The following is a 15,586-nucleotide window of genomic DNA, read 5'->3' as shown; positions in this document are numbered from 1 at the left end:
ATAATTTAACCCTAAACCTAATCCAATATAGTACAGGATGATTCCTTACCACAAGATAAAGATTGCAAAATAACAAGCTCTCCACATCAAACTCTTTCAACCAAAGCATGCAATTTAAATTAACATAATTTTGCATACTTGAAGAATGCACAAATAGAGACACAATACAAGGCATGGATCAAGAAAAACTAGATCTTATCTAATGGACTATAACCCATATCACTCTAAACATAAGAGATCTAACCACAAAATTATTCACAAAATCGCGCACCATACACACCTGTGATCTCTTTCCTTGGAAGCAATTCATGGAGAAAAATCCAATGCTATGAACGAAGAAACTCCTCTTTTACTCAATGCAAATAGGATCTGAAAACCAGGAAAGGGTAATGGTTATAGGTGTTTCTATCTTATCCCAAGGCGTGGTCGTTGAAGCGAGATGCTTGCAGGACGTGGCTGGAAATTTGAATTAATAAGATAATAATTTTTGAAATCATTTTTAAAAAAATGGATGCTAAGGATAAGGTATAACATGCTAATTAAAATTATAAAACATGGTGGGGTCCATAATCGCCCCTCCTTGAAAGGAGTTTAGTCCTCTAAACTCTCACTTGATTGTTAAAAAAGATACAAGTATTTCTCTCACATTTTTTATTCCAATTCCCAAGTAGCCTGGCGCTCTGAATGATTGCTCCATTAAACTTTGGCATAAGGAATGATCTGTCTTCTTAGTACTTGCTCCTTGAAATCCACAACTTTAACTGGTGCTCCTCATATGTCATGTCATTATTAAGCTCAAAGTTGGAGACGCATCACATGGTTAGGATTCGAAATGAACTTCTTCAGCATCAAAACATGGAACACATCGTGAACTTAAGAATGTGTCAGTGGTAGAGCAAGCCGATATGCCACATCACCAATGCTCTCCATGATCTCAAATGGACCAATAGATTAAGGGCTAAGCTTCCTTCTAACACCAATATGGATAACTTATTTTGTTGGAGCTATTCTCAAGAACACATGATCACCGATTTGAAACTCCAAGCTTCTTCTTCTATTATATGCATAACTTTTTTGCCTTCTCTGAGCTGCTCACAGTTGATCTCTGATCAAACGGACATTTTCCAATGTCAACTGCACAATCTTCAGCCCTAACAACCTTCTCTCTCCCACATCATCCCAATAAATATGTAATATGCATCTCCTACCATATAAAGCCTCATTGAGAGCCATCTGAATACTTACATGATAGCTATTGTTATAAGCAAACTCTATCAGAGACAAGTGTCGATCCCAAGAACCGCCAAAGTCAAGCATGCAAGGGCGAAGCATATCCTCCAGAATCTGAATCATCCTCCAGACTGCCCATCTGTTTATGGGTGAAATGCTATATTGAAAGTCAACTTGGTCCCCAAAGCCTTGTGCAAACTCCTCTAGAAATGTTCCATGAATCTAGAATCCCTATCTAACACAATTGTTTTAGGTATGCCATGAAGTCTCATAAATTGGTCGATATACAACTCTGCTAACCTCTCCAAGGACATACCAGTCTTGATAGCTAAGAAATGTGCAAACTTGGTCAATTTGTCAACCACAACCAACACATTGTCAAAACCATTGTTGGTTCTATAAAATCCAGACACAAAATTGATAGCGATGTTTTTACACTTCCACACAGGAATTAAAAGTGGATTAAGCAATCTTGTTGGCCTCTGATGCTCTACCTTGACATGTTGATAGGTTAAACACTATGCTATAAACTGAGCAATCTCCTACTTTATGTTATTCCACCAGAAGATACTCTTCACATCTTTATACATTTTAGTACTGCCGAGGTGAACTAAATAACTGGTCTAGTGAGCTTTCTCCATAATTTCTTTCTTCAACTCTGAATTATTTGGAATGCAAACTCAATCTCCGAATCTTACTGAACCATCATGATGAATTCTAAACTGATCCTGGGTGCCAGCTTCAACTTCATGTCGAATCTTTTAGAAATAGATGTCTTCCTCTTGTACTGCTTTAATTCTATCCAGTAAAGTAGGCCGCACCACTAAACTTGCCAAAGAATCACCTGCATCTTGTAAGATCACCTGTACATCCATCCTCCTCATATCCTCAAGGATTGGCCTTTGGGAAGTAATCAACATAGCTACACTGCCAAAAAAACTTCCTGCTAAGTGCATTAGCTACTACATTTGCCTTCCCAAGATGATAACTGATAGTCTAATAAAAATCCTTCAGTAACTCCAGCATATCCTCTATCTCATATTCAGCTTCTTCTGAGTGAAATTATATTTAAGGCTCTTGTAATATGTGAATACTTCACAAGCCTCTCCATACAGGTAATGCCTCCAAATTTTCAAAGCAAAAATTACTACAACTAGCTCCAAATCATGAGTGGGATAATTTACCTCCAAAGGCTTTAACTACCTTGAGGTGTACACCACCACATGTCCATTCTGTATTAGATCACACCCCAAACCAGTCTTGCAAGCATTACTATATATGATAAACCCTCCACTAGGAGATGGGAGTGTGAGAATGGGTGCAAACACTAATCGACATTTTAACTCTTGAAAACTTTGCTCACACTGATCTGACTACTGAAAACTTGCTCCCTTCATGGTGAATTTAGTCAATGGTGCCCTAACACTGAAAATCCTTCTACAAACCGTTTGTAATAACCAGCTAGTCCCAGAAAACTACGAATCTCTGTCAGACCAGTAGGCCTCTTCCACTCAACAATTACCTCTATCTTCTTTGGATCAACAGAAATCCCATCCTTGGTTATCACATGACCAAGGAAAGCTACCCTGTCCAACCAGAACTCACACTTAGAGAATTTTACAAACAATTTCTTCTCTCTCAAGACGCTTAGTACAATCCTCAAATGTTCTTCATGCTCTTCCATGCTCTTTGAATACACCAGAATATCATCATTAAACACCACCATGAACCTATCCAAGCAAAAGCTGGAAGGTTCAATTCATCAAATCCATAAAAGCCGTCAGGGTATTTATCAACCCGAAAAGGCATCACAAGAAACTCGTAATGCCCATAACAAGTGTGAAATGCAGATTTAGACACATCTTCTGGGTTAATCTTCAACTGGTGGTATCCTGATCGAAGATCAATCTTCAAAAATATCAGAGAACCCTAAAACTGATCAAAAAGATCATCAATCTGTGGTAGTGGATATTTGTTCTTCATTGTCACCTTGTTCACCTTTTGGTAGTCGATGCACAACAGTAAAGTGCCATCTTTTTTCTTCACAAATAACACTGGAGCACCCTAAGGAGAAACACTAGGGCCGAATAAAATCCTTCTCCAAAAGTTTCTCAAGTTGTTTCTTCAACTCCTTCAATTTAGCAGGTGCCATCCTCTAGGGAGCTTTAGAGATGTGGCTGGTTCCTGGAACTAAATCGATAACAAACTCCACTTTTCTGTCTAGAGGTAGACCAGGGAGATCTTTAGGAAAAAGATCAAAAAACTCGCTGACCATAGGAATATCCTCTAACACTGGCCATTCTAGTTTTTCTTCAACCACTATTGCAAAAAATCCCGAGCACCCGGCTAAGAGTAATTTCATAACTTGTAAGGCAAAAATCACATGAGGCGATGATGCAAAAGGTGAACTCTGCTTCTCCAGGGATTTTAAAGATTATCCTTTTTGCATGACAATCAACTACATCATGGCAAACGGACAGAAAATCCATTCCCAAAATAATATCATAATCACTCATGCTCATAACATGCAGACGAGCTAGCAACTCATAACCAACAATAATAATCGGACAATTCTACAGGCTCTATCAAGAACAACATTAACTCTCAAAGGGGTGGTGGCAACATACAAATCATAATCCACAGCTGCAATAGGCAATGCATGCTTACAAATAAATACATACGAGATAAACGAATACATAGCTCCGGAATTAAATAATGCGCAAGTATATGCAGAATAAACTGATAAGGTATCTGACATCGCTGCATTAGAGGTGTGTGCATCCTCCTAAGTTATTGCATAAACACACCCCTGGGTCTTCGGCCTTCCCACCTTTTGTAGAGTTGAGGAAGCCGACTGCTCACTAGCTACCTCATTCCCGGTACGCTAACCTGAAGATGCTTAAGGCTTAGGTGCTGACACATATCTCGAATCCTGCACACTAGATGTCCTCTATGCTCTAGAAGACTGCTATGGACACCCGGTAATATGATGCTCCAACCTACCACACCTGAAACAAGCTCCAGTAGTACGTCTGCAATCTGCGGTCACATGTGTACCTCCACAAGTAGCACTTGTGTTAACCCTCGAGATCACTGTGTTGGTGGACTATTGATAGTCTGAGATGTGCCTTGTCCCACCTCTAACCTAGGCTTTCCTCCACTTCCAGGAAGATCATTGTGCTTCTATTTCTCTTTTTTTCTGAAACTTTATATTCTAATCTCTAGTGTCACCCCATACAAAGTGTCTAAGGACTTGGCATGACTCATAACCTCTGTATAACTGGTCAGGTGCAAGGCAACCAACCCCCTATGAATATGTTCATGTAAGCCTCCCTCAAAGTGCCAGGCCCTGCTCTGATCATCATCTACCAACTTTGGAGCATACCTGGAAAGCTGTCAAACTCTATTTCATATTCATCAACAGTCATACTTCCCTATATCAAATTAATGAATTTCCTCTCAAACTACACCATTTTGTCTCGGGTGAAGTACTTGTAAAAAAGGGTTTCTCTCAATTTCTCCCAAGATTTAAAACTCATGCCCCTGACAAATGCGAACCTCTCCTTGGTACCAATGGTTCACCAAACCCTTGAGCATGTACACCCCAAACATGAGCTTTTCTTCTTCTATACACTTCATCACTATGAACGCCTTCTCCATTTCCTCTACCCAAACTTCCACTTCATCCGGATTAGTAGTGCCCTCGAATAGTGGTGGGATGGATCTCTTGAATTTCCATCATAGTTTTCTCTATTGGCGTTATAACCGAAGGAGGAGGAGGTGGTGGGGATGGTGTTGGTGCTTGGTGTTGCCTCTGCTCATGTACCAACCCTACCACTTCCCTCATCAAATCCAGCATAACTTCCTGGTTACCAGCTATATTCGTCCCCTCTTAAGCAGGAACTTTCCTGGCCTCTTCAGCGGGGACTTTCCTTACAGCAGATGCCTGTCCCAATAATTTGGCAACACTTTTGCTAGCAGCTTCACGAGGCAGCATTTTGCAAGGTAAATCCAATTGGAGTCAGAGAAAAAAAAAATGACTCTGTCAAATTAACTAGCCTATAAGGATTTCATGCTAAACTAAAGTCAGATCTCCTTATCACTCTAAATCAGAAGGTTTTGTTTGGAATACTACAATCAAAATTAACTGAGATCTCTGATACCACTTAGATTTGTCACGCCCCGAACCTGGCTCACCGGACTCGATGCATTGACAAACGATGCATACCCACAAGGCCGAGACAAGTGAGCACACAAGGCCTCAAAATCTATCTCACAAACATAAAAGTATAACAAAGTACCAACTTCATAAAAACAAAAGAATTCAATAAATACAAATAATCAAGTTTACAACTATGGTCCAAGGAAACTAAAAGTGCAAGATCAAAGCTTTAAATAAATAAAAAGTTATAGGTTCACAACAGAAGGACTATTTACATGCTAACCAACTGGTGTTCACTCAACAGTCCCCGTTAAGCTATCCATCACACTCTTAATCCTATTCTAAAATGATAAAATAACTATTTATTAGCTTTGGCAGCCCCGTAAGGAACCACTAAAAACAACAAAAAATATATGGATCACAAAAACTCAATAAGTTAAAAAACATACTTATGTGTGACGTTGTACAAAAAATATTATAAATAAAACCTAGAATTCAGAGTATTTAAAACAAACATAATTTTTCAAATGACGAGTATATATGTCCCCTAAATAACTAATGCTAAAAAAACAACAAAATTCATATATTTTAACTCGGTGACTAGAGTTAGATTTTCAGAGTTCATTTATTGATCTTCGGTGACCCAAGCTAGATTATCAGAGATCGTTATTCTCCACTGACGGAATAGTGTGAAACAGTAATTTGTTATCAGAGTCAGAGGATCATGGCGACATGGTCAATGTTTAACCCCTAGTGACAGGGTTATTACAAAGTTAGTTTGGAGACTACAAATTACTATATTAAAATGTGTTGGGCCCAAAATTTTTGTCAACACAGAGATACTGAAATTCGGTGATCCCGTTTTCTAATGAAAATAATCAATTATTCCAAACAATAATACATTTAACAAACCAATAATTAAATAAAAATATTTCTATAATTTAACCCGTAAAACAAATAACAAAAAAATAGTTAAATAAGCATGGCTAATAACCCAATAATTAATCGAGATAAATGGTTAAATATATAAGTGATCATATAACTGAGTACATAACTAAAACTATAAATAATAATTCAAAAAACAATTCAATACTAAAGAAATAAGTGTTTCTATAATTTCACAATAAAATCAAAATAAGTAAATAATATACTAACTGAATAGTCTGAATAGTTGCTGCCAAGCTAAATGTGTGATCCATAATTAAGCAAGGGGTCGTTTGGCATTGTTGTCAATTCCTTTTTTTTGTTTTCAATTTCATGTTTTGGAAATAAAACTCATAAAACATGTTTGGCACCTTATTTTTAATTTTCAAAAATTTTGGCAACAATCCTCATGTTTCAAAAAAAAACAGAAAACAACTTTTTTAAGGGGTCGTTTAGCATTGTTGCTAATTCCTATTTTTTGTTTACAATTTCATGTTTTGGAAACAAAACTAAGAAAACATGTTTGTCACCTTATTTTTGTTTTCAAAAATTATGCCAACAATCCTCATGTTTCCAAAAAAACAGAACAATTTTATATTTTCAACTTTTTTGGAAATGTTTTCAAAACTCTTCCTTCCACCATAAAACCCTTCCTCTTCTACTTCTCTCTCTCTCTCTCTCTCTCTCTCTCTCTCTCTCTCTCTCTTTTAATTTTAAATTCTTTTTAATTTTTAATTTTTTTGATTTTTGATTTTTCAAAAAATATCAATTTTTTTACAAATTAATACTAATAATTTTAAAAAATATATATTTTTTTTAAAATATTTATAAAAAAATTTATTATTTGAGCTTGATATTTTACAAATTAGTTTATATATAAAAACTAGATTTTACTAAAAAAAATGAAAAGAAAAGAAAGAGCTAAACTTCACGACTACTCGTGGAACATAATTCAAAAGCTAAGCTCAAATTGAATAGCTTAAGATACAACTTGAAATTATATTTAAAAAAGAAAAAACTTGTCTGAGCTTGGCTCAATGTTAATTTCAATGTTCAAGGAATCATGGGCTAGCCCACTAATAAATACTCGTGCTTATGATTTGAGAGTTCTCGAGTTCGAGTCTCTCATATTATAATTCACTTTTAGTCCCCATGTGAGAGCTTTTGTGTGAGGAATACCTCTCGTTTTCCCCTCCATGGTTACATGGGGGGTTATCCCTTGTTGGGAGGTTAGTCAAGCCATCGTAATCGGTACATATCCTTACCCACTTGTCCTTTACTTTGTCGCTTGTCGACTATGTTGGAAAAAAATTTTCAATATTCAAAGCCTTGCTAAATTGAAATCAAAATTAAAATAGAATAGATTTATTTTTAAAATTCAAATATGATAAAATCTATATTGAAACTAAAACATCAATTATATCTTGATTTTTTTCCCTTTAAAAGTAAATATTAAAAATTATATTAAATTTTTAATATAATATAATATATGATGATGTTACATATTGAAAACATATAAAAGATTATGATATATTGAAGTTGGCTTAACTTAAGCACCACTTGAAATTGATTTTGAACTTGCAACTTTCAAGCTAAGCTCAAGCTTTCATCAACCCGAGCACAAATACGACTTATTCATGGATAGTTTGATCAATTGACATACTATTCTTAAGATATAGTTAATGGTTATCTTAAGAAAAAGTTAGAGATGAAGTCTATCTGGCCAAAAGTTTAGAAGGGCGTAGAAATTTCAAAACCATAAAAAAAGTTAACTGCAAATTGTTGAAATTGATAAATTACATTTCCAAAAATCATATAGATAGACATATATTATAGCATGATCATAGATATGAATGAGATAAATTTATATGAAATAGCATACCTGGTACCAATAAAGAATCCATATTCATGTTCCTAAATCAAGGGTTAACTACTCTCTTTTTATCTCGCCATAAACAAAGACTCAGCCTATAGAAAATAGAAGAGATGTGTGAATAGATAGCAAAGAGCAAAGACTTCCAATGGCTATGTACATAGATAGAACTCCAACCCATAATGTCCCATCTATATTAGAACCCAAAAATATACCCATGGGCTGATTAGGACATTAGTTGAATTAGGATATATATTATATTTCAAAATAATATCCATAAATAATATTACATTAATAATCCTGATATGATTTCAAATAATTGACAATGCTTATCCACAAATTATCCAACAATCTCCCACTTGGATAGCATTAGTCAATTATGTGAAAAAGAAATAACAATCAATTTGAGTCTAAAATTCTTAAACTTTCTCTCTTAGACAAACAAACACTTCAAATCCAAATGCTTCGAGCAAGAAGTAGTCCCATTGTTTTGAGAGAAGTACACAACAGTAATATTGTTGTAATATATCACAAGTGGCCCGAAAATGCTCTCAACAATACGAAAGCCAGAAATCAAGTTCATCAGCCACATGGCCTAACAAGTAGTCTCATAACAAGAAACATACTCTATTTTCATAAGGGAGGTAGCACTAATAGACTATTAAGCACTCTTCTAATAAATAGCTTCTCCTATCGTTATAAAATAAAGCCAAAAGTGGATTTTCCTTTTTTGTCATTTTTGTAGCCTGTAAAATCAGAGTCAATATAGGAAATAACTTGAAGTTGAATAGACTTCATATAAATCAACATGTAAACATTAGTACCTTTCAAATACGTTATGACTATCTTAACCGCTTTCAACTAAACCACTCCTAGACTGCACAAGTATCTCCCTAAATAATTAACCACAAATACAATATCAAGACGAGCTCTCTCATCTCTCTCTCTCTCTCTCTCTCTCTCTCTCTCTCTCTCTCTCTCTCTCTCTCATTTCATGAACATTACAATTTAGAAAGCTCATTCTGAACTAGTGTTGCACATGAAGAGTAAGCATGCATGTTAAACGGTTTGAGGACTTTTAGAATATATCCTTTTTGACACAAATCAAGTATGCCGCATGACCTATCACAAGATATATGGATACCCAAAACAACTAGAGCATTACTAAGGTCCTTCATATCAAAGTGGCTATGCAATTTTGTTTTGTCTCATACAACAATTCAACATAGCTATTGGTGAGAAGTATCTCACATGCATATAATTAGAATGTTAATTGCCTTTAGATTATGTTAGTCCATAAACCAAAATAATATACTCCCACTTGAACAATCAAAATCAAACTATAAATGCTTTCTTAATAATATTCAAAACCAAACTAATTATATATAACCAAACACATCAATAGGATGCATAGCTCATACATAATGAGGAACTACAAATCTGGAAAGCATGTCAATAGCATCAATACAATATAGATTCAACAAAATGGAAATCATTATTCCATCGCTTATCAAAAGCATCAAGATCATGAATAGTGACAAACATCCATAATATACATGTGAATACAAAATCCAAGCAATCCTCACAAAACTTATAAGAAATAGTAAACTCCCACTAAAACAAAGAAATTAGGCTCCTAACAATACCATGGACTAGATGTATTCTTAAAACACACAAATAGATAAGCCTTTAATTTGTGGATAGGTTAGTAAGGGCTATAGGCTCTTCTTCTCTCATAACTAAACCCATGTTGGTTATAGCCAAATACAAGTTCAAAGATTCTTTCTAATTTATGAAATTGGTTTTATTCAAGGTTTTAACCAAAATTAACTACATTGGCAAAGGATGCTGACACCAACAAACAAAAAAGATTCATTGAATATGCATATAAACAAAACAAAAAAATAAAATAACATACAACCACGAATATAAATTTGTGTGCCCAGCAAACAAAAGTTCTTTAGTCGGATTTCTTACTTATCATAATCCTATCTAAGGGTTTTGAATCATGATAAATAAAAAATATAGGACAAAAATGCATGTTTAATCACAACTCAATAACGAAATTTGCTGTACTGATAAGATATATGAAAACATAATCTTGATATTAGTCCCAAACAAATGGTGCATGAAGCAAGCACCAAATTACAAAAAATCATTCTATATGCATGTAAATGACATGCAATCACAAATAAATGATTCATATGCTAGCAAACAAGTGGCATTTAACTGAATTTATTACTCATCATTATCCCCCTAAGGGTCCCAAATTATGACAAACAAGAAATATAGGACAACAATGCACATGTAATCACAAGTCAACAACAAAGTCTCAATACCTAAAAGGTATATGAAAATATATTTGACATTAGTCCGCAACAAAAATGCATTGTAATATCATCAAAATCACATTAATGACAATATACTATAGGGTGTAATTCTCACTGACGCTAGAATACATGCCAAAACATATTAATTCTGGAAAGAATATTAACCAACTTTGCATAAAATTTTGCATAATTGCAGTTATGATAGACAAGATCATAATTACACAAAATAATAATGATAAAACAATAGTGCACTATGAGCATGTATACAACCTTGTACGAGGCTATGTATTTTGGACTTCTAACACACAAGAGTTTACACACAAACATGTGGAAGGCAATCAGGAGTTTGGAACAAAACTTTAAATTGTACACAGGTTGTGATGATTTGCCCCATTATTAGTTTAAACTTTTAGATTTGGTCAAACTTATCTACAAATCTAAACCTCATTTCATAGCCTTGCAAATAATAGGGCAAGAAAACAAGATATGGAAAACATCATTAACATCACAATAACAACAACAACAACAACAACGACAACAATGACAACAATAAAGGAGATAGTAGGATTGTAAATAGGTTGAGCTTAAGCTTAGTGGATTGACATAGAGATGAGGCTAATATTCACAATTAGCCCTTCATGCCACCAAGATTCCTCCTTTCTTGAAACAATGGCTCTCATTCTAGTAGATTGGAAGCACAAGTTGCCCTGTTGAGAAGTAGATCATCCAAGCTTCATACTTGTTTCAATTGCATTAGATGATGATAAGGGCATTATCATAAGAGAATTGAGAGAACTATAGAAGTATAAGTTTACAAAGGCCATTTATTAGAGGAATTTGGGTGCATACCCCACCAAATGGGCTATTTGTAATATGTTATATATATATATATATATATATATATATATATATATATATATATATATTTGTTGTTTCCATTCAACAAGGAGCATGGCATACAAATATACTGTTACTCTATACTACCTTACATCTACCTTAATGATCTTGAGGTTGTTGCTATAAAAACACAAACCATGTTCTAATAGGATGTGTCACTTCAAACTCTAGATGTAATGCAACTATGAATTTGAATTTCCATTCATTTATTAAATATAAAGCAAAAAAAAAAAGACACTCATTATGATCACAAACACTTGTCAAATCAATGAGATAATATCAAGTGGAACTAACTTGTGTAATCCAACAACACTAGTGCCTCATGGCAAATGTTTCCAACATTCTTTTGTTTATTAGTTCTTTGGGATAATAAATCAACAAGAATTGGAAATATTCCTTCGGCTGAATATTGAGTTATTCTAAACTAATATTTCTCCCATCCAAATGCTTCTAACATAAATCAACCACTTCACTTTACATCAAAAGTCACTCCATTACTATCTTATGCAAACCACCACTTAAAATTTAAAAAATTAAAAAAAAAAGCTTAAATCCACCTTACCATACTTTGTGCAAAATAATAGTCATTGTTTAAAAAGAAATTACCAAAAAAGGGAAATATACCCACACATGCTAATTCACTTCCATTGTAACTGAAGGTCTCAAGAAACATCAAATCTATTTTATTCACACAATAAAAGATCCTATTACTCTCTAGATTCATTAAATTATTTTATTCACAAGGATACCGATTTCGGCGCTTGTCGCCTTTGTCAATCTAAGCTACTTCCATAAGTCATCTAATATGCAATCCAAGATCAAGATATTTCCATCGACTCATATATATGTGCATATAAACAAAGGTTGCCAAAAAATTACATCCATAGAGATTTACAAAAACTTATATGGATATGATCTCCTTAATTTAATTTTTTTATTCCAAAAAATTAAAATTAAATTAAATTCAAATGAGAAAAAAAAAAGTCAACTCCGATTTAATTGGAAAAAATGGCATGTAACCAAAACCAAATCTATGATCCAAAATTTTTAAAATTAATAAATAAATCTGAAAATTTTGGAATTTAATTAATTAACTAATTAATTAATTATTCCCAAACTAGGGCTAGACAAACAAAAGGGTGACTATGTCCTTTATTTGAAATCAAGCCATCAAAAATAGGAATAAATTTACAATCAAATCAAAATACAAACAATGATGACCAATCCAAAAAAGGATTATTTGTATTTAATGTCATCAATTTCAGTAACAATAGGGGATGCATATCACATAATTAAACACAACATAAACAAAAGTCCTAATTATCATCAATTTGGTTGTCTAAGTTAATAACAATCATGTTACTCATAAGTTGGGTTTTCTTTGATTCAACTGACCATTAATTTTAAATAACAAAAAGAAAAATCATATTATCAACCATAATATGTAATCTATCTGGCTTTGATACCAATCGTTGAAATTGATAAACTATATTGCCAACTATCATAATGATAAACACATATTATAGCATGATCTTAAATACGAATAACATAAACTTATATGAAGTGACATATCTGGTACCAATGAACTATCGATATTAGTGTTCTTTAATAGAGGGTTAACTACTCTCTTTCTATGTCACTAGAAACAAAAACTCTCCGTCTATGGGGAACAGAAGAGATGTACGTGATGTGGACTAATTCAAACCCACGTAGTACCCCACTTTTCACATCACACCCACTATCTCCTTTTGCACCCATGATCTCGAACACATGAAATGTTTATGTAACTGTAAGCATACATCTATAAATAGCCTCCATCATTTAAGAAGGAGGAACGGGGGGAAAGAGATCAAAGGAAGACGAGCGTTTATTCTCTACTGACTTAGTCATCGGAGTGTTTGTGGGGAACACTTCCCACACTATAACAGGTCTTGGCATCTGAAGAAGGAAAAGACTCCAACTCTTTTTGTTCGACCTCCAAGCTCGAAGTTCTACAAGTTCAAGGCCCCCAATAAATTCACTATTTTATTTTAGGCAATAACAGTTGGCGACGTCTGTGGGAACACGATCAAAAGGCCATTACGCAAGGTTACCTTCATGTAGTCTCTTCAATCTAGGCTAATGCCACCAAGGAAGTCCCAGACATAACGCTCTCAGATGGCTACTACTCAAGATGAAATGATTCCTCAAAGTGAAAACCTTCAAGAACAGTTAGAGGTTCCACCTGAGCCCTCAAGAGATACAATGCCAACGATTCCTTTAAGAGAATATGAAGCGCTTAAAAAGAAGTTCGATGAAAACAACAAAAAGTTAGATGATCTAATGCTCTTTGTCCAACAAGTTTTACCTCAAGCAACACTCCCATCCAATCTCTATCACAAGGGAAAGCAAGCTATGGAACAACAAGAGCAAGGTGATCCACATCCTCATAACCAAGAGAGGGTTGAACCTCCACTAGCCGGAAAAAAATACAGAAAAAATCCAAGAGGTGGTAGAAAGCATCTACAAAGGAGAATCAAGAGCATTTGAGAGAGATGCGGAGGAATCTCCCTTTAGCATAAAGGAGACAGCTGATCTAAAAAAAAATGATTGAACATGTACTGGAACAAAAGAAGTTGGTTCCTACTGAGGAAACACCACAGAGAAGTAAGGTACGTTTTGTCAAGGAAATCATGGTAAAGCCACTACCCAAAAAGTTCAAGATGCCACAACTAACAACTTATTCTGGAAAGGGCGACCCTTATGACCATATGCAAAACTATGAGGCGGTGATGCTTCTTCATGGATGGGAGGATGCAATCATGTGCAGAGCATTTCCGCTTACTTTAACAGAGCACGCACATATATGGTTTAATAATATGAAGGAAGGATCAATTTCAAACTTCAATCAGTTGAGGAAAGAATTTATAGATGCATTCCTCATTAATGCTAGAAGAAAGAAAGACGCTTCGTATCTTCTGACCATTAAACAAGAAGAGAAAGAGAGCATGAAAGACTATGTTGAAAGATTTCGTGCCACTACCTTAGAAGTACAGGATCTTCAAGCCATAGTGGCAATATCAGGAATGCTTCAAGGGACAAGGTCAAGAGATTTTCAAAAATCCCTTTCCCTAGATCAGCCCCTCACATTGAGAGATCTGTTCAGTCAAGCTAATAAGTTTATCCTTTCAGAGGATGTTATGAGGCACATCAATGCTGGAAACAGAGATAAGAAAAGAAAAGATAGAGATGAAACAAATGATGAAGGGAGAAAGACTGGAAGAGGAAATGAACACAGACAAGTTCCAAAACTCAAATTTGAGAACTTTACACCATTGAGCCAACCACGTTCTACCATCCTGGCAAGTATAGAAGGATCTGGGCTCCTTATCTTTCCTCCTAAGGTAAACAAGACAATGGGCAAATTTATAGATGCATACTGCAGGTTTCACAAAACCCATGGACACTCAACTGATAGATGCAGAGAACTGATGAATGAGATTAAATCTCTAGTGCGCCGAGGAAAGCTTAATAGATTTGGCTACTAAGAATCATGGAGAAACGGGAAACCGTCTTACTCAAAAAAGGAAAGATCTGAAGATAACAAGGGGATGAATGATAAAAAAGACTCCAAGACAAGGGAGAAAACCCCCACTATAGACAACAACCCATCTCACCTAGCAATACATGTTATCATCAGGGGTGAAACCTTAGCAGGTGAGACCTCTTCATCAAGGAAGGCTTATGCAAGGCAAAGCTTATGAAGTTAACAACATCATGAAAAACACAAGAGAATGAAGAACCTATTACTTTTTACCTCAAGATCGAGGAGATGTTGTCATGCCCCCACGATGATGCAATGGTTATTTCCGCAACTATTATGAAGTTCCCAAGAGAGAGAATTCTCATTGATAATGGGAGCTCTGATGAACCTTTTATCTATTGAACCGCTTTGAGAAAGATGAATTTATCGTGTGATAGATTGAAGAATGTGTCATCCCCACCTGCTTTAGTTTCTCGGAGAATCGGCTCCTATCATGGGATCAATCCAGCTTGTCAATCACGCTAGGTGAGGAACCACGCCACATTACAAGAATGGCAAAATTTTATGGTAATTAAGTCCGTGTCACCATCTTACAATGTCATCTTAGGAAGGCCTTTGCTTTAATGACATGAGAGCCGTGTCTCTTC

General features: G+C 35.0%; 2 protein-coding genes across 2 annotated transcripts; one reads left to right on the top strand and one right to left on the bottom strand.

The window, feature by feature from the left end:
* Nucleotides 1-1,092: 1,092 nt before the first annotated feature.
* On the bottom strand, nucleotides 1,093-4,890 carry LOC120274648. The gene is made up of 6 exons (XM_039281183.1): nucleotides 4,802-4,890; nucleotides 4,501-4,615; nucleotides 2,954-3,138; nucleotides 2,676-2,816; nucleotides 1,547-1,626; nucleotides 1,093-1,433 (listed from the first exon to the last, which is right to left on the bottom strand). The coding sequence occupies exons 1-6, from the start codon at nucleotides 4,888-4,890 to the stop codon at nucleotides 1,093-1,095; spliced, it is 951 nt and encodes a 316-aa protein (XP_039137117.1).
* Nucleotides 4,891-14,001: 9,111 nt separating this feature from the next.
* On the top strand, nucleotides 14,002-14,943 carry LOC120274646. The gene has a single exon (XM_039281182.1). The coding sequence runs from the start codon at nucleotides 14,002-14,004 to the stop codon at nucleotides 14,941-14,943; it is 942 nt and encodes a 313-aa protein (XP_039137116.1).
* The last annotated feature ends 643 nt before the right edge of the window (nucleotides 14,944-15,586 follow it).

Source organism: Dioscorea cayenensis, chromosome 13 (assembly GCF_009730915.1).
Source record: "Dioscorea cayenensis subsp. rotundata cultivar TDr96_F1 chromosome 13, TDr96_F1_v2_PseudoChromosome.rev07_lg8_w22 25.fasta, whole genome shotgun sequence".
NCBI lineage: Eukaryota > Viridiplantae > Streptophyta > Magnoliopsida > Dioscoreales > Dioscoreaceae > Dioscorea > Dioscorea cayenensis.
The sequence above is the reverse complement of the archived record's forward strand: the minus strand, read 5'-3'. Positions and strand labels throughout refer to the sequence as shown.

Coding starts and splice junctions, on each gene's coding strand:
- LOC120274648 (XM_039281183.1), bottom strand. CDS start 4,890: ATGGAGAAGGCGTTCATAGTGATGAAGTGTATAGAAGAAGAAAAGCTC. Junction 4,616..4,801: donor AAGGGTTTGGTGAACCATTG/GTACCAAGGAGA, acceptor ACAGCTTTCCAG/GTATGCTCCAAAGTTGGTAG. Junction 2,817..2,953: donor TTTGCTTGGATAGGTTCATG/GTGGTGTTTAAT, acceptor CTGGTTGGACAG/GGTAGCTTTCCTTGGTCATG.
- LOC120274646 (XM_039281182.1), top strand. CDS start 14,002: ATGATTGAACATGTACTGGAACAAAAGAAGTTGGTTCCTACTGAGGAA.